The sequence below is a fragment of the Cydia amplana genome, chromosome 8, assembly GCF_948474715.1.
Source record: "Cydia amplana chromosome 8, ilCydAmpl1.1, whole genome shotgun sequence".
Lineage (NCBI taxonomy): Eukaryota > Metazoa > Arthropoda > Insecta > Lepidoptera > Tortricidae > Cydia > Cydia amplana.
Genome location: NC_086076.1, coordinates 10,715,138 through 10,735,178, shown reverse-complemented (window position 1 = coordinate 10,735,178; position 20,041 = coordinate 10,715,138). Strand labels below are relative to the sequence as shown.

The following is a 20,041-nucleotide window of genomic DNA, read 5'->3' as shown; positions in this document are numbered from 1 at the left end:
AAATTTCCCTTTTAATGAAAATTTCCATTAAACGTGTCCCATATTCACTGTTCTTGAATGTACGTTAGTTCTAGTTATAAATGAACTTACCTACCTAACTTTACAGATCGAATAAGTAAAATTGGAATTGGCCAGGGTCAACTCTCAACAGTCTCAACCTTGCCTAGGATAATAGAGTAAACCAGGAGGCAAATGCCAACATACGTTGTGACTTTTTCGAGTTGTTCGTTAGGTGCTTGGTGTTTTAATATCGCGGTTTGATGTCAGTACATGTTCGAATTAACCTGTTTGTCACTGCACATCCACATGCCATGCAAAGTTAGCTTGGTCCGACTCTTATTTGTTCAGATCACTAAGACTTTTATTATAAGTCTGTGGGAATGCAAGAATTTCGTAAAAATCAATTCCCGATAAAACACCTATCGAGGTATTAAATCTAATAACAGTCAAGCTGAAAAGCTTCGATAAGATGAATAACATTACGTGTAGAGCAGTAAGTTAAAACTATGATAAAATGACAGTCAATTCTTCCAAGTTTCGTTACTTACTATAAGATCCTTTAGGCAAAAATTAAATACCGTAAAAGGGTGAGTAGGGTCAAAACTGAAATTCAAACCTCGATAACATTTTATTTTTACATATGAAAACTGAATGGTGTATATAATAAGTGTTCCGGACGTTTGTATTTTATTTTGGGTAGTTCCATTTCATAACTTTGACGATAAAGAGGAAAACCCACCTCACCCCGTAGTGCCTCGTACCTATTTGGGGTGAGAGGGGTTTTCATACAAAGGTGATTTTGAAAGATTGTTGGATCGATTTTTTTCTATTGTGCGTATTACTATAGCTCCATTTTAAATTGGAATATAGTAACGGCACCAGTCATGGGACATTTAAGAGGAAATTTGGAGTATTTGTGATATTTCCCTGATACATGTAAAAGTTCTACCGCTTAGCTTGTTAAAGATGAATATCCTATCCTTCTTTCATGTTTCAGGCGTGTTGTATCAAAGATACTGCAGTTAGTTTCCACATAATTAATAAATTAAAAGTATGTTTTTTTTCTCCAGTCATGGACACCAAAGCTCCAGTAATGGAACCCCGGTAATGGACGTGGATCCAGTAATGGGCCCCCTATAATGGGCATACCCTATCAGTATAAGATATTGGAATAGGGAATAAGTTTCTGGCAAAAAACTAGTTATTAGTCATTTTTGTCACCCGATTGCATTGTCATCCGATTTGCATACGTATCCAAAATTTCAACTCAATCGGAAATCCGAAAGTGGCTCAAATGCCATTTCCAAGATTTGAACCACACTAACTAATACAGGGTGGATTTTCTTTTTGGGTCAGTGAGGGCAGCTACCAGATCCCGTGCTGCTACGAGAAAACGGTCTTAGAAGACCTTCCCTCGATTTTAAATTAATGAAGATTGGCTTTTACAGATTTTGGAAAAAACATACAGGGTGCGAGGAAAAGGTAATTTTTGACAAACTTTTTTTTTGATGCCAATCGATCCCATTCCTATTGAGGATCAAAAGCTTGTATGGAACAAAAAAAAATTCCGGCTAGAAAAGCCACAAATCGAGGAAAACATTTCCCATACAATTTGTATGAAAATTAAAACTTATATTTTTCACATGCTATTTTTGTATGCCAATCGATTCCATTCCTATCCAGTATCAATAGTTTTTTTGGGGTCAAAATTAAATTTCACATTTTCTCCATAGTAAATGTACCTATGGAAAAAGTTTTTATTAATTTGTGGCTTTTTAGTACATTATCGTAAACTGACCCCAAAGAAACTATTGATACTAGATAAAAATGGAATCAATTGGCATAGAAAAATAGCATGTGAAAAATAAAAGTTTTGATTTTCATACAAATTGTTTGGGAAAAGTTTTCCTCGATTTGTGGCTTTTCTAGCCGGAAATTTTTTTTAGTTCCATACAAGCTTTTGATCCTCAATAGGAATGGGATCGATTGGCATCAAAAAAAAGATTGTCAAAAATTACCTTTTTCTCGCATCCTGTATGTTTTTTCCAAAATCTGTAAAATCCAATCTTCATTAATTTGAAATCGAGGGAAGGTTTTCTAAGACCGTTTTCTCGTCGCAGCACGGGATCTGGTAGCTGCCCTCACTGACCCAAAAAGAAAATCCACCCTGTATACAAACTAACAGGGCAAGTTAAATAAAATTTTGTAAAAACGATATTAATTTATCCGAAGTCCGAGAAGACCTCCTGACATAGTTCGTACGAGTAACTACATTATACTTCTGTATTGTTTAAACATGAAATTACGCCATGGCAAGCATCATTATGTAAATTATCCCATCATAGGAGGTATGCAGTTTTACAGCTCCTATAATGGGATTGGGTAAAATACCACTATTTTTTATACATCTCTAGAGTCACAACATAATGTGTTGTATACCTTATCTCATGGTAAATGCAATTAACAAAACACATTCTAGTTTACACCAAGTAATAATTAATTACAATTTAATATATGAACTCACCTCTCTTAGCGAAGTTGTTAAGAATTCTTACTGGTTATTTTTTCCAGTGACACGACAACTTTTGGGTTGGCGCCAATTTCTTAAAAATTAACCGAAATTAATAAAAAGTCAAACTTAAACAGCTCAATGACTCTTATTTATGGTAAAATATTGCCAGTGTTTATAAACTACTTTTACGTACTTATTTTAGAGGATTTGTGGTTTTATATCCCATTACCGGTTCCACGTCCATTATAGGGTCCATTACGTTACATTATTTTTGTAGCAGTAGCCTTAAAATCCCTTCTCACCCCCCTCTCAAACCTTCTCTCCCCATTCATAACCCACCTCTCCCCGCGAAACCTTCTCACCCCGTTTTACGGTAACACACCCAGTACACCCACACAACATTAACTTGAAATGCCCGTTTATTCATATCAAGGGAGAGAACTCCAAAGGAGTTTTAATTAATTTACGTAGTTAATGGCGGGCGTGCGTGACAAAGATAAGCATAAAAACTCTGAAGCGCCAAATTACCACGCTCTATCTATGCATATTAACTTCTCTATTCCTCTTATTGTTAGTCCATGGGAAATGTAAGTTTACAAACAAGCTGGCAATAACGAAATAAAGTTATCAATGACTTGCACACTAAAACGGTAATGACCTGGCGATAGTGGCACACAAACATTATAGCCTATTATTAGCCTAGCAACTTTTATAAATTTTCTATAATACAGAATTTTATACAGGAAAAATTCACCACCTCCGGTAAGACTCAAACTTGCGCTTGCGACCTCTTGGAACTTTTCAATTTTTCCTTTAATACACCTAAAAATTTGAAGTATCGCTCGCAGACGTTTCTGCTTGATAAAACATAATTCTGTATAAGATGAGGATATAATGAGTTTACTCGTAAGGAACGAATGCAGGTCTTAGATATAACGAATATTAAAATGCGAATCATTAATAATTATATTAAAAAAAATTATGTCACTCCATTCCAATTTAATAGAACAATATCATAAGAATTAATAGGGTATATGTATGAAAACAGAATATGAAAAGGAGGATGAGTGAGAAGACCATATGATTGACGATAGTATATATGTTTTTACTATTATTTTGGTGCAAGTTTCATGTTTTCTTCCAAATATAACTAAATATTTTAAGGCGTTATCCTAGCCTGGAGTGAATTGATTCGTGTCCATGGGTTGCGTCTCCTGCGTGTTCAGGTTGCTTTAATACCTGTAACATTAATTAATTAACATTACGGATTAAACACTTAAATTACTAATACAATATGTTAAAATACGCTGTGTACGTATGGTTAGGAAATTCCAATTCAAAGATGTATATATTCAATCACCTACAATAATTTTATGCAACAGTGATATAATAAGGGTTCTTAAAATTCAAGGGTCGAAGTTACAAAACGAGACGTAGTCGAGTTTTGTAAAAAAAGACCCGAGAATTTTAAGAACCAATTATGAGCTGTTGCATACATTACTTTTTCTATGACAGCTGCAGCAAAAAAAAAAAAAAAAAAAGAGTTATTATTAAAAAAAAAAGAGTTATTATTTAAAAAAAATTGAGTTATAATTAAAAAAAAAAAGAGTTATTATTGTAAATGAAAACATACCTCTTTCAATCAAGATGATCGGAACTTGTATCTTTAAAAAAAATAAAGCAGTTGTATTATACTCATAAGATGACTGCTAGCAGTCATCTTATGAGCCTATAGACAAAGCATTCAAATGACATTGCTTTAGATATCACTGTCAGTCATTTAATTGACACATTTAAGTGCTGGAGTAGAAAAAGAATATAACACGCTCTTATGGTTATGGCTCTACAAATTGTGCTAGATATTCTACTCGATTCGCTGAGCAAGATATCAGTATAATGTAATGTAAACATAGCTCACAGGAGATGATAAGCAAATACACTAATATGTGGTTACTGACACGGTAGCATGTCAATATCAATACTGTTTCTATTTTAAGTTCTATAACGAAAATAATTCTCTCAAACGCAAACCCAAAAATGACTGATGGTAAAAGTTGTTCATTAAATCATTATGACCCAATATATATTCACATCGCAAAATATTGCAGATTATTAAATAAAACACCTATATAAATTCCAAGCAATTCGTGCCGCAGCAGGTACTTATTTATTACCTACTGTGGAAGTCGATATCGACGCTATATAACGCCCTGTACGGCTACCATCAGTTTGGCACTGACATAAACGCCGTCGAGAACGTAATTTACTTTGTATAGGTACATCTCGCTCGTACTCGCATATTTGTGCAAACGAGATGTATAGAAAGTAAATTACGTTCTCGATAGCGTAAATGTCAGTTTTGACACTGTCAGCGACTCATGGTACGGGCTCTGGATTGTTTTGACAACCCTTTGGGGCTCAACTTAAATTATATAGGGCACATATAACTTTGTATTACGTTGTGTAAGTAACAGTGTAATAAATAAACTATAGTTTTAGTTCCAAAACTCGGCTACCTTCCATAAGAAAATTACTGCGCACTTTCTTGACCTATTTACCAATCGCCTGAGATACCTAAATTGTCGACCTATAAAAATGACTACCAAAAGATGTGACTCGTACAATGCATGCATGTCTGAGTATGATAAAATATTGTAGGCACTTAACAACAAAAACATTCGTTGTTTATGTACACAACACACAACAGTGTGTTATCTGTTATTTTGGCCAAAGCAACAAAAATATACTAGAAGCTGACATAAGACTCGACCTCAAGCCATTTCATGGACTTATTTATCATCACACCACACCGCCTCAAATGTAATACTCGTCTGCCACTTAAATAGCTTTTGGATGAGATTGGCCCAAGAGGTAAAAATCAACAAAAATAAAATAAAATTACTGCTGCAGCATTTGCAGCACTGCTGTGACAAGAATTCTATAAGAAATTAAATAGATTAGAGTGTCAAAGAAATGCTAGGTACTAAATGCTACTACAAATACATATTTTTCTACTCCAGCACTTAAATGTGTCAATTAAATGACTGACAGTGATATCTAAAGCAATGTCATTTGAATGCTTTGTCTATAGGCTCATAAGATGACTGCTAGCAGTCATCTTATGAGTATAATACAACTGCTTTATTTTTTTTAAAGATACAAGTTCCGATCATCTTGATTGAAAGAGGTATGTTTTCATTTACAATAATAACTCTTTTTTTTTTTTAAATAATAACTCTTTTTTTTTTAAATAATAACTCAATTTTTTTTAAATAATAACTCTTTTTTTTAATAATTTTTTTTTTTTTTTTTTTTTTTTTTTTTTTTTTTTTTTTTTTTTTTTTTTTTTTTTTTTTGCTGCAGCTGTCATAGAAAAAGTAATGTATGCAACAGCTCATAATTGGTTCTTAAAATTCTCGGGTCTTTTTTTACAAAACTCGACTACGTCTCGTTTTGTAACTTCGACCCTTGAATTTTAAGAACCCTTATTATATCACTGTTGCATAAACTACTATTACATGGCATGCTTAATTATTTCATGGATAACGTTCTATTACTACCTGCCTACTACAATCAGTATACTCATCAGTATACCAAGTAATAGACACAACAATTGCACGAATTTTAGATTTGTAAATAAATAATCTAGATAAGTTTTTTTAAAGCTAACCTTGGGAAATAACTACTTTAGCGGGCGATCGCATTAAGTATATAAATATTACATTATTGTGTATGTTAATCTTTAAAGGTACTTGTAATTAGAGATGCCACGAATATTCGGCAACTATTCGGTATTCGGCCTATTCGGCCACTTTGCCGAATATTCGGTATTCGGCCGCATATTGCCTACTATTCGGCCGAATACCGAATATCTGTTGTACCTACTTAAAAAGAAAAATTGCACAATAAAAATAACCAAAAACTATGTAAGTATATATTTAGAATGTGTTCTTGGAAAGTTGTTAAATACGAAGACCCTTTTTTGACCATTTGTTTATTAAAAACATTTTATTTTTATCATGAGTCTGTTTTGTTTGACTCTATTCGTTAATGCTGTTCAACAAAAATATATCTTAGCTAACGTCATCTAACGTTGAGCTTTGTTAGCGATCAGTTTTCATAATAATTTTGACTCAAAATGTTCGCATGTCATGCCGAATATTCGGTATTCGGCCGAGAGAGGGGCCGAATATTCGGTATTCGGTATTCGGCCAAAACCACTATTCGGGGCATCTTTACTTGTAATATCGGCCTTGTTGCCTGATCGAAATTTTAAATAAGTACCTACTACCTAAAATTGTAAATGGGAATACCACTTAAGTTCGACCAAGTGTTTGGCGTACTATCGTACAATCACGTGAAGTTTACGTGAAAACTATACTCATCAAATTAAATGGGTCGTGTTATTCGCGAAATGTATTCGTAACAACAGCTGCGAAACTTCACCCGGCTCGACTGAAGCCCAGCCGCATTCAACTTTTGAGAAACCAAACAAAGGCAAACTTTTAACGACAGTTAAAAAACGAATAACAAATAAAGTTGCGTCCTGCGTATAATGGACATAACTGTTGCCTTAACAATATCTATATCTATATCATATAGATGATCTCTGATTACATAGAGATTAGGTACACGTATTTTAAGGTTCAACGTATACTAGCTACCCTAAACTTAGTGCGGGGAAAACAGAAACAGGTATTTTCCCTCGATGTGCAGAGGCTACTAGGCATAAACTAAAGTGACTAAAGAGTAAGTATTATTCTGTAAGTACCTATTGGCAATGTGCAAGCTGTACCTACAGTGTGGGGTAATATTAACGATTGCACCGTAACATCTAGAAATAAATTAATAGTATGGATAACATCTACTCTTGTCCAACCAAGTCGCAAGTGTGGGGGAGCACGGAACTCTAATATGTAGCTGTATTACGCTGGCTGTGTGCTACGACAACGTAACACGTCTCGCCGCGTACGTAGCATGCTTTAAACAACTTTCTCATACGTAGGAAATTGGCAAAATCGAACGTACGTTTTAATATCTAAATTTTAATTCTAAATGATGTCATTTACTTTTAATTGGATTATTTTGACGTCGAAATGTAAGTTTTAATTGGCCTCCTATTTGAAGTAGGTATAAAAATCTCACTTTAGTTTGTAGCACACACCTAGGTACATCTCGCTCGCACAAAGAGATAAGTAAGTACATAAATATCCTGAGTATTCAATATGATAAATTATTACTTGCTTGCAGTATTTATTAATTTTTCCCGGACAATGGGTCTGCAAAAGCCGTTTTTCCTTAGCCCTCGTTACCTGAGCTTCGTTAAAAATTCAATATCCACCGGCAAGGACCTACGCTCGTTGAATATTATGAAACCACAGACCCTAGGATTAAAACGCGCTCATCATAAATTTAGAGCGGTAGCGTACATTTTCAGACGCATTTTATTAAATAGCTGGCCGTATTATAATTAATTAATTTCGAACAAGAAATATTTCTAGTTGCTCAGTGAAGGCCATGAAAATATTGATATAGGAGTTGTATTTTTTTATTCGTTACACTAAGCTTATATTTCTGGAACATTATTTGTTATTATTAAGACATATTATTTATCTTCATATTTAAATACATCTAACGTAGGTAATGTTTCGTTTATAACTCCTTAGTTCGCAGTAGGTATGTACATAAGTAGCACTTTAATTTACAGCCATTGTTATAAGAAACAAAGTCGTCTTCTACAAGTAGGCAGACATCTTGACGCGGCCGAATTAAACAATGTCCTCTAGTTAATTAAGTAATTAAGGTCGGACGAATTTATTCTTTTCGCTAAACAATTGTCTCTTATCGCCTGCCTCGTTGAGCACGAAGGCCTCCACGACTCACGACGAGGGGTGAGGAATCTTGTGTTAGTGGGAAACTGCTACTTGTATACCACCATACTTTTGATATCCTTAATAAAAGGCAACCTCTACGTAGCCACCTGAGTTATTTCTACAATTTTTGCAATGCTTTTACTTGACTTTACGGGCATAGCCGGCAGAGGACGTCTACTGTAAATTGTCATGTCAATTGACCTTCCGTTTATATTTAAATATTAAGGTATTATAACAATAACTTAAGTTTAAAAGAAAATCTCGCGTTTTATAGCTGAAAACCATTTTGTGGCCCCACCTATTATTAGGTCTGTAAGTATAGGTAAGTACCTACGTTACTGGAAGTTTGCAGGTCAAACAATTTCTGCAACCACGCTGTAGGTACTCCACAACTTCATGGACAAATAGTTTCAGATCGACTACGTTATTCAGTTAAAGCTTAACTCAGTCTATTGAAACATTCAGTAGAATATAGTTGAAAACTATGTATATTATATCATAAGAAGTATGACAGTAGTAAACCATATATATTATGTAAGTATCTAGGTGTAGTACCTTACCTAGACGAGTAACGAAGCTGTAAAAGTGCTATAAACTTACCTCATCCACGCTTTTAGTATTTAATGGCTCGAACACTGAGCTTAAATATACCTACGTATCACATACATTACATAGACTGACATTATATGTTCCTAGGTATAGTCCTAAAAAGATTAAATATAAAAGAAATTATAACTGATTTTGTCAACAAAAAATAGTTATTTGTACAACAAGAGATCAAAGTTTGATATTCCTTCGAGTGCTTATTTTGAGTCCCGTGCAAGCGAAAGATTCTATAATAGATTCACGAGCGTAGCGAGTGATGAAAAATTAGATATCTGAAGGTGCCAATCATGATAGCACACTTATCTAGCATAGGTTTTCCTGTCAGTCGTAAAAAAGGGTCATATTCATTAAAGGCAAATCGCATAGAACCAAACTAGAGACAGGTAAAACCTATGATAGCGCCATCTATAAAAACCTTTGACAATTGCCAACTCCATTGACAATGACATCGCTCATCGCTCGTTTCCCGCTGCGCCGCTTTCACAACCGGGCTGTAACTGTAACCTTGTAGCCTTTCCGTAATTAGGTGTCTGAGAGAGTCCATTAGTGGGATTAAGCAGGTCACGCCCTCTAGCCGGATAAATAATGCACAGAAATATGATCTACATGTGCTAACCCTCAGGAACTATAATAGGTAGCAGTAAAGATTTATCTACGAAGTTAATAATAGAATACGCTTACATGCTGGTGGTATTAACACATTTTTTTTATATGAACCAACAACTAATCCATATAGCATGCAAATTTCGTCTGCTAAAATTATCAACAGCAACTTTGTCAACGTACTCGTTTACATATTTTTGAGACATCTGCATTGAACCGTATGCATTTGGATGTGTTTGCTAATTTTAGAAAATATCGCAGATTCCACGAGATTTGGTACTGTATAGAAGTCAGTTTTCTTTTTTATAGTATGCATGAATAGACCAATGCGTAAACGTTACCTTTTCCCATTTTTTACAATACTTACCTAACGCTTTTCGGTGAAGGAAAACATCGTGAGGAAACCGGACTAATCCCAATACGGGCCTAGTTTACCCTCTGGGTTGGAAGGTCAGATGGCAGTCGCTTTCGTAAAAACTAGTGCCCACGTCAATTACTGGGATTAGTTGCCAAGCGGACCCCAGGCTCCCATGAGCCGTGGCAAAATGCCGGGACAACGCGAGGAAGATGATGATGACTTACCTAACGCTAAACTGCAGTTACACCAATCTAGGTACAAAACCAAAATATATATTCCAAATAGTTAAGTTTTATTACTTTTATTATTAAGTCCCCAACCCATTTTGGGCTAGCGTGCGTACTGTATCCCAAACCTCTTGTCCGGCAGAGGAGGCATGTATCCAGCAGTGGTACAAATATAGGGTAAAATATTATAAATTATATTTTAATGTTTTGCGCAACCGTACCTTCGATGAGGATTTCATGTACAGTCAGCGTCAAATAGATAGTGAAGGCCAAAGTGGTCATTAATATAACGGGACTCATCCTTATTTCTATGGTAAAACAGGTGTATATGAGTATAAAGTCTTTTAACCTTTTAACCGCCAGACGGCGAAGGAATATGCCGTGCTCCCGACGCATCTATTTAAGCGAAATTGAACTTTACGGAGTCCCGCGTAAATCCCTATTACATTGGCGAAATTGTCGGCTGTACCCATCGTTGGCGTCCGTGGCAAGACTTCGATGACGGCCACAGCCGACTGTGGCGGTCAATGGGTTAATAAAAATAATCACTGACCATGAGAGAAATAATTTATTAAGGTATAAAAAAAGCATTACATTTGGATACGAAAATGGCCTCGGAACATGATTGGGCGTTTTTTTTTTAAAGTTGTCCCCTACACTTTTTTTTCACATTTGGGATTTTTTATGTTATTTCTACTCAGAATCACGAGCTCTTTCTATCCCAAATTTGAAAAAAAAGTGTAGGGGACAACTTTAAAAAAAACGCCCGATTATGATTATGACTTGAAATACAAAGTCAGGAAGAGCAAGTTAAACATAGTACATAAATAAACCGACTCATGTCAAAACGTTTATTGATTATTTTAGATGGTTATTTTTCACAACCCGGTCCCAACCCAACGCGTCTCTGCCTTGATAGTAACTTGATATCCAACTATCATATTCATGTCATAGTTATACAAAAAAAAAAACAAATAAAAGTAGGTACATATTTATCTTGCTAACCTGACTTTACACTTCGTCTTGTTTTGTAACAATTATAATTATAACATTAACTATAAAAAAATAACATGACTAAGCCTGACGGGACACGACACATGTGACAAAAATTATATAGGTAGTATACATTTAAATGTTTAACATTTTTAAATTTCATAGTCATATAAAAGCTGATAATATCTCAATTTTATTTTAAGACTAGGCATTTTGAAAATGCTAATAAATAATTTCCTAACATGAAGCTTAGCTACACGTTTTGCATACTTATACATAATATATTTTGCATGATTACTGTAAATAGTTTTTATGGAATTATCTCGTAAAATTCAGTGATAATAATATAATAGACCTTTGATTTTCACAGGAATATAACTGTGATGCTAGCAGCGTTGTGATGTAGGAGTTAAATAGTTAATTGATAAACGATCTTAAGTGTTTTAATTGAACTAATTAATTTTCATAATTTGGGTTGCTAACATTTTCATCAACAACATTGTGAGTTAGTGTCACTTATCTTTCTAGGCCTTCCATGATTTAATTACAATAACATATACATATATCCGTTTTATATACAAAAATAAACTTTAATAATCACAGATCCCATCCACCGCATTCACCTCGGTTTTTATTTCTTATTTCAAAAGTTGATAGAACAGTCTTAATAGTATTTAATCCAACATATGAACATACCTTCTCTACTACTTAACTCAGACGATCTGTGAAACCGAACTGAGCGAACTGAACTAACCGTCTGGGTCGAGCGGTCGAGCGGTTATAATACACATTCTAATTTCCTACAAAAAGATCAAATTTGAATTTTCGAAATCGCTGGAAGTCATCCCAAAGAAGGCTCACTATTAAAACGTCTTTTCAGTCTTAAACAAACCCATTATAATTTTTTTCTACTCCCGTACTTTTATTTGTCATTTAAAGGGTCGTGCACACACCTTTAAAACCCTACCTTATAGTTGTCAAGACAAGTCTTTAGTCTATGCTCCAAAAAAAATTTGGGCATACACCCAGTATCTTTTTGGCGATTTTACGATACTTCGTGTAATGACCACTTAAAAAATATTGAATGAAATACAGTGTTGCCAACCTTATTTTAAATGTCATCTCTGACAAATAAGTGAACCATAAACATGTTTTTTTTTTTTTAATTTCATTCATTTATTCATTCTTTTGCCGCCCGTACCCTCTATTTTTGCTACTTCTTGAATTAAAAATATTTGTTAAATTTACAATTTTCTTTATAAGTAAGTGCTTGGTCGTAGAAAAACTATTGTATGCAACGTTCTTTAACTGAGTCAAAAATACTCGTGGCGTCTTTATTAACAATTTTCGGCTTCGCCTCAAATTGTTACTCACGCCACTCGCCTTTTTTGACCTCTCTTAAAGAACGGTTGCATAAAATACTATAATAGTGAGACCTCTTTTTAAATGAAGCTTATACTAAATATTTAGGCAGCCTTGTAGCATATTAGATATGAATTTAATGACAAGACAGTATTTAAACATCGAGCGAAATCGAGTTCTATATCATCACAACACTTAGTATAATCGGCCACATAGCAGCTTACTGAAAATTGAGCTCTATAGTAATCAGACACGTTCCTATTTCGCTTGCTACCTGTAACTGATGCCGTATCTGGCGGCGACTTGGGGTGTGTGCGTGGTGGCGATGGCGAGCAGCAGCGGCACGTCGTTGACGTCGATGTTGAGGGTCTTGGTGAGCGTGGCTATGTCGCAGAAATCCGTCGACATGAGAATGTCGGCGAGCGTCTTGGACAGTACGCAGAACTCGCGCAACTTACCCTCTAGATATGATAGGCACTGAAACGAAATAAGTTTCATATATAGATGGTCAACCAGATCTTGACAGTAGAAAAAGGCGGCAAATTTGAAAAATGTAGGCGCGAAGGGACATCGTCCCATAGAAAATTTGAATTTCGCGCCTTTTTTTACTGACAAGATTTGGTTGACCAGCTTTAGTAACTAATTTTCATAATATAACAGTATATGTCATAGGTCAGTTTCTAAAACAGTCAGTTCCAGTTACAAAATGCTATAAAATGATACATCTCAAAAATGACTTCTATGCGATGTCCAACAACCATGAATCTAGTATTAAACTGGATTGGGCATGAGTGGTGGGGATAACTGACAGAACGGGATAGTTTTATGTATCTTTCAGTAGGAGTAGCAGCGAAAGCGCTATTATTGTTTGTCCTTGTCACAGCCTCACATTTTTTTTTATTCCCCACCATAAATTATGGTGGGCATTGCGTATGTTTTGTCCCTCACGGAGGCACGCGTAGACCACTTCTATAGGATGCTACCTTCTATGCCAACAACAGACATCGGATATTACAGACGGTAAATTTCCCTTCATTTCTATCCATACATCCAGCCTTAAGTCTACAATTATTACAATAATCGAGTGAGAGAAGGAATGGCTAAGTTTAAATGGGCTACGGACGCCCGGACATATTGAATGATAACGTGAGAATGTTCCGTCGGAGCCTAAAGGCCTTTATCATATCGAATACGCTGACAGATGTGTTGCATGTGTATTTCATTTAGATAGGAAGTCTCTTTGCTATTCGTTTAACCCTTAAATGCATGGTGTACGATGCAGCGTACACAACATAAACATCAAATTTTATGCATAATTAGACAAATTCTATTTGTTCCTGTATATTATTTCAATAGTTAATCTAATCGATTTTCTGAATTTTTACTTAAATTTACGGAATATTTTAATTTATAAAAATTACATTTGTTTTAAGACGAAATGTGGGAAAACTTGGAAAAACCGAAAGTTGATGATTTTTTAGTGTGTGATTTAGGGCCGATTTTTCGGGGTTTGTAATTATTTTATATTTAAAAACTTTATCATAGGAATATCACAAATAGTGTACCTTTCTGATGGCAGTAAGATTTTTCCTATATATCTTACTAATAATTATATATTTACATAAATATGATTTAGCCTATGCAACTTCTAACACTGATTTCGCAGCGAAAATCGATGTAATATTTTTTTTACTATTTTTCCTAGAACTAGCAAAGAATTATATGATACATATATTAATTTCGGGCAAAAAGACAAAATCATGCATTTAAGGGTTCAGATTTCGTCACACCGCAGCGGGAATGCGAGAACGCCGCACCACGCGATAGTGCGAGTGTGACTGACGATTCGGCCGCGACAGTCGGCGTCCATCGAACGTGCACGCTCGGAATGTTCCGTGGCCCTCAGTGTTGACACCGACCAGTCGCGACTGGCGATAGAATTTTCCCCCGGCTGGATTTATATCTGAATCCCTAAAGTCTTTTTTCCTATCTTTGCATTCCCTAATATTGTTTGTCATAATGATCAGTTGTCTTAACACTAAAAATCCTAATTTTGGTTTCCCTAATTATTGATTACTTATCCTAATGTTATTAAGCATAATGTGAAAATTAATCAAAAATAACAGATTTCTTCGTAGGCTCAGAAATAAATATGGAAGTATTTTTTGTGCTCCTCATGTATGAGTATAACCTATCTATGATTATATAATATCATTGTACGTCAATTGATCGTTAGGGCATTGTGTCCATTAGAACAAACCAGTTAGGGCAAGTGACTTTAGGACAAACGTTGTTAGGAATTCAGATTGACCCCCCCCCCCGGCTCACCTGTGCGGCGGGTACCCTGGCGCGGCGCATGGCGGGCAGCGCGTCCAGCATGGCGCCAACCAGCGCCGACATACCGCCGCCCGCCAGGCGACCCACCACGCGCACTTCCCTGCCCAACACAACACTAACATTTATACAAACATACTTTTTCTCAATAAAACCGGCCAAGTGCGAGTCGTACTCGCGCACGGAGGGTTCCACACCATCAACAAAAAATAGAGCAAAACAAGCAAAAAAACGGTCACCCATCCAAGTACTGACCTCGCCCGACGTTGCTTAACTTCGGTCAAAAATCACGTTTGTTGTATGGGAGCCCCACTAAAATCTTTATTTTATTCTGTTTTTAGTATTTGTTGTTATAGCGGCAACAGAAATACATCATCTGTGAAAATTTCAACTGTCTAGATATCGCGGTTCGTGAGATACAGCCTGGTGACAGACGGACGGACGGACGGACGGACGGACGGACGGACGGACGGACGGACAGCGGAGTCTTAGTAATAGGGTTCCGTTTTTACCCTTTGGGTACGGAACCCTAAAAATAGACGGCAAAGTCGACGTTGCCGGTTAAAAAATAGAAAATAGGTCGCGAAGTGCGTAGTTTATGGTCATTCAAAAAATTAAAAAGTTAAAAACATTGCAGTCTCGATTTCGGGACTGCAATGTCGCATACAAATTCCATTATTTAACGAGTTCCAAACTTTTTAAAACTTCAAATGGCCATATCAAATGAAGGCATAGGTCCCTTAAACAGCCAAACAGATGATCAGCACTTATTATTATAAAGCCTATAACAGACTATCGCACCGCACCGCGACCTTGGAGCGTCGCACCCATAAGTGAGAGCGAGAAACAGATATCTCTTTCTCGCTCTCACTTATGGGTGCGACGCTCCAAGGTCGCGGTGCGGTGCGATAGTCTGTTACAGGCTTAATGTTGGTACCGCGATTATTTAGGTGTCTCAAATAGGTTGGCGTATTTTCAGCAGAAAAATACACTTCTTTTTTTTTTAAAGGCGGCAAGCTAATTTTTTTAATGATTGTATTTTTTTCTGTGAAAATTAATGGAAAATTAGAACGTTGCTTCTGTAAGTTCTGTAAAATATTTCTATTTCTTGCACCATTTTTGAGAAAAGCACTATATATGACTCGGCTGGAAGGCTACTTGCTGGCTTCGGATTCAATTAAACGGACTCCCAAGGTCGTCCGTTTAAAACGAATCCTCAGCCTGCAAGTAGCTACTTCCGAACCTCGACAATAATGTAGTATTACATCAGACTCTAACCGATTCGGTGCGGATGGCACGACAGGCGTGTCATCAATGTTTTTAACGTGTGGCGTATGACACGATAGGCGTGCCATCATATTCTATGGCGTAAGGCGCGCCTGTCGTGTCATGAAATAATTGTTCGAAAGGAAAGCCAAAAGTTTTCGAAAATGGAACACGCAACGAAACGGTTAAAATACAGATTCTAACAGTTGGAAGCCCCTCGGCAAAGAAGGGTCAGTACTGTGTGTTATTGATGTACGTAACATTTAACAAGCGAGTTTTAACATTGCGGACTATTGAGGTTATATCACAAAGGATATAAATCTAAATTGTCCTTTACTTTATCTAAAAGTTAATTAACTTATAACGATATTAATATTGTTAAATGTATCCTTTGTGTGGTGAAAATAAATATATTTTATTTATTATATTGAATTCAGCCAACTGATCAAATACCGCAATGCAATGTAATTAAATAGCGAGTTTCAATTTGCATGCGAATTCTCGCACTCATATTTCCTGGGAATGGGATCTTGATCAAATTATCGGTATACATTATTGAGGGCCTTCGGCCATAGGCTCTACGAGCAATATGCCGTTGTACCCCGCTCCCTAGTCACTTAAACCTGACACTTGACGTCAAAAGGGTAGGTTGTAGCTATTCTAAATAAGGGCTCATTTAGACGATGCTAGAACCCGCATGCGAGTTTCATTACATTGCAGGTTTTGATCGGTCGGTTGAATTGGACGTAACCAACAGTCCGCAATGTAGGTAACTAAAATCGCATGCGAGTTCGCGCGCCGTCTAAATCAGCCTTAAGGAATCCTCCGAACGGTCATAGAGAAAAAAATACATAGAGTGCTCACTCCATACATCAGTTTTAGTACCGAAAAGACTATTAGCGTCTAGCATCGAGTAGCGGAACTATCAGTACTGCTACTTGACAATAGATGTAGCACCGACCGGAAAGTCTTATGCTGTTGAGATAAGACTTTCCGGTCGGTGCTACATCTATTGTCAAGTAGCAGTACTGATAGTTCCGCTACTCGATGCTAGATGTAGACACTGAAATTAATAGTCTGAACTGATGTATGGAGTGAGCACTCTTGTCTTACTATATTTCTCTATGGAACGGTAAACTTACCAAGCGTCAGTATCCCCCACGATAGCGACCGGCATAGCGCCCGCGTCGCTGCCCTTGCTGAGGTACGACGCCAAATCCAGATCGCGCCGTAAGTCCGTCTCCCACGTTTGAGGTTTCGATATTGTTCCTAGAATGACAAATATATACTTAAAAAAAAAAGTATTTACATTCTACAATATACAGGGTGGATTTTCTTTTTGGGTCAGTGAGGGCAGCTACCAGATCCCGTGCTGCTACGAGAAAACGGTCTTAGAAGACCTTCCCTCGATTTCAAATTAATGAAGATTGGCTTTTAAAGATTTTGGAAAAAACATACAGGGTGCGGGAAAAGGGTCATTTTTGACAACCTTTTTTTTTTGATGACAACTATTTTCTTTCATAACTATTGTATATTGTTAATCCAAATAGATAATATCTCAATTTTTAAATAAAAGATACCTGCTCTACAAGACGTAATAGAAGTTTATTTAATGTCATAGGTTTAGGAGGACGATATGTATTTTACTTTCCTTCTTCTGTCAAAATGAAAATTATAGTGTTCAACTCTGGTAACAGTGAAATCACCGATTTCACCCTTAGAGTATTAAAATATTTCGAATATGTAGGTACTTCAACTGGGTCATTTACAACCCTTGTACTATATTAAGATCTGTGTAGGTCACTGACAATCCAACCTCTAGACTGAGCTTAGGCCAATTATTTGATGAAACCGATGCTGCCAAAAATACGGGGGTGCGGGGGGACGAGGTGAGCGAATCCTGTGCCGTGATTGGTCCGTTCAAAGACACGGACCAATCACGGCACGGGATTGACTCGAAGATAGAGTAACGCTACCGTATGTGTGGCAGAGGGGGTAGCGCGACTATGCTATGTCTAGAGGTTGGATTGTCTGTGGTGTAGGTACTAACCTTGTAAAACTAAATCAGGTACATAATGGTTGGTCACCCCGCAGAGTAGAGAGCTGTCGAGGCCGGCCGCCAGCGCCGGCCGCCGCACCAGCCGCGGCACAGAAAACTCGATCACCTGCCGCACCTCGCCTCTGTCCCGCTCGCTCCCGCCCCCACACCCATCTACCCTGCTCACTTCCACCGACACACTAGGTTTAACGTTCACTACTAAAGTCGCCTCCTTTTTTCTCCTAACAAAAGTCTTGGGGGACACTTGAACGCTATCGCTCACTGTAGACTCCTTCGCGTACTGAGGATCGGACTGCCGCGGTACGTCGTTCATGTATTCCAACTCGGAAGCGTTCGTGGGAGTCTGAAGCATAGATTCCATCATCTGACACTTGTAACACGCCTCGCAACGCTCCTCTTGTATCGGGGGGACGATCGTCGGATCGAACTGGAAATTGTCAAGCTTCAGATTTCCCGGTTTCCCGATATAATGCCTATCTAATATTTCTAAGTTCTTGCTTTTCATATAATTAGTGACTATCTGAGGGTATTTATCGAACTCGAACTTAAAGCCGGAATGTTTTATTGGTTTGGAATGTTGAAGTGTTTGCGCGCAGCATTTGGACGGGCTGTCGGGGCTCCGGGAGCATTTCTGCTCGCAGGGCTTCTGGTCGCATGCTTTCTCTTCCTCGTCGCCAGCTTTCTCTATCGCGTCTAGATTCAGCGGCTCGTGTTGTATTTTGGAGGACCGTTTTACGCTTTTTCCGCCGTTCGATTTGTTCTTCAGCCCGACTAGCCTCTCATCGTCGCCGAGGACGAAAACGACCTTCCTTTCCACTTCTTCCTCGGACGCGGTGGAATCGAGACTGGAATCGGAAGACTTGGCCGCGAGCATCATAGTGGGGTTCCTTCTGATCCCGCTGGACCTGCACCGTTCGAAATCTACACTAGTAGAGAGCTGCCGATTTAGATTGGCGAGGGTCGTCGACCGCCCGAAGCCGCGACTCGGAGCGGGCGTCGCATCGTCCTTGGCACTATCGCACTTGGCCGGCGCGGTCCGTTTGAGCGTCACCGTTTCACTTTCCCTAAGAACACTGTCATCGAACTCGAAGTCGTTGCGGACGACTTCACCGCAGCGCACGAAGTACGTGAGGACGAGTAGGAGCTTGTTGACGAAGACGGTTTCGGCGCCGCTGATGATGGTCTTGGCCTGGCGGACGGGGAAGCCGACGGCGCCGTGCAGGTCGGCGAGCTGCGCCCACAGCGCGTTGTGCGGCCGACGCACCGGCGGCGCGGGGCCCTCGTACGGGCTCACCGTGCTGACCCAGCCCAGGTGGTACGTCAGCACGTGCGTCAGTAGCGTGCTGATGAAGCTGGAAATATATGATAACCATAAGGACCTCAGTAATTTTTCACTGCCTTTACAAGCCGAGTTTCTCTCTCTCTATAAGAGCAACAAAACTTAATCCAAACGGATTATGACTTGACCTAATATTGGCTGGTAATATAACTGGCAGGTTAACTTGTCATATCCCATGGCTCATATATGAGCCGCAACGCTTATGGGTGACGTCACACGTGGGAATTGACAGGTTAAGGCAGAAAACGTCATTTGTTCAAGCCGATTCCGCATTTCGAAAAATCGATAATTCTCAAAGTACCTATTCGAAGATAGAAGGCGTCATTTCACTTATTATACACTTATGTATTAACATAATTATTGAAGAAGGCAAATAGAAACTTTTTAAGGTCATAATTGCGATACGCACGATTATAAGTAGGTAGTGTAACCATTTCTACGTTATTTCTGCTCAAACAAATCCTTTTTTAGGATGTCTAATTTTAAAAGCACCCCCACGTCACTGAAAC

At 37.7% G+C, this 20,041-nt stretch overlaps 2 protein-coding genes across 2 annotated transcripts in view; both read right to left on the bottom strand.

Annotated features, from left to right (window-relative positions):
* Window positions 1-20,041, bottom strand: part of LOC134650225 (isovaleryl-CoA dehydrogenase, mitochondrial) — a 178,625-nt gene that overhangs the window by 123,317 nt on the left and 35,267 nt on the right. The gene's annotated exons all lie outside the window — the stretch shown is intronic.
* LOC134650057 (folliculin-interacting protein 2) overlaps window positions 12,618-20,041 on the bottom strand; it is a 32,867-nt gene continuing 25,443 nt past the window's right edge. Inside the window, exons 10-13 of the mRNA XM_063504880.1 lie at window positions 18,185-19,545; window positions 17,277-17,403; window positions 14,863-14,971; window positions 12,618-13,011 (exon numbers count right to left, since the gene is read on the bottom strand). Of these exons, the coding sequence (XP_063360950.1) occupies window positions 12,805-13,011; window positions 14,863-14,971; window positions 17,277-17,403; window positions 18,185-19,545 (1,804 nt within the window). The 3' untranslated portion in view covers window positions 12,618-12,804. The remainder of the gene's footprint in view (window positions 13,012-14,862; window positions 14,972-17,276; window positions 17,404-18,184; window positions 19,546-20,041) is intronic.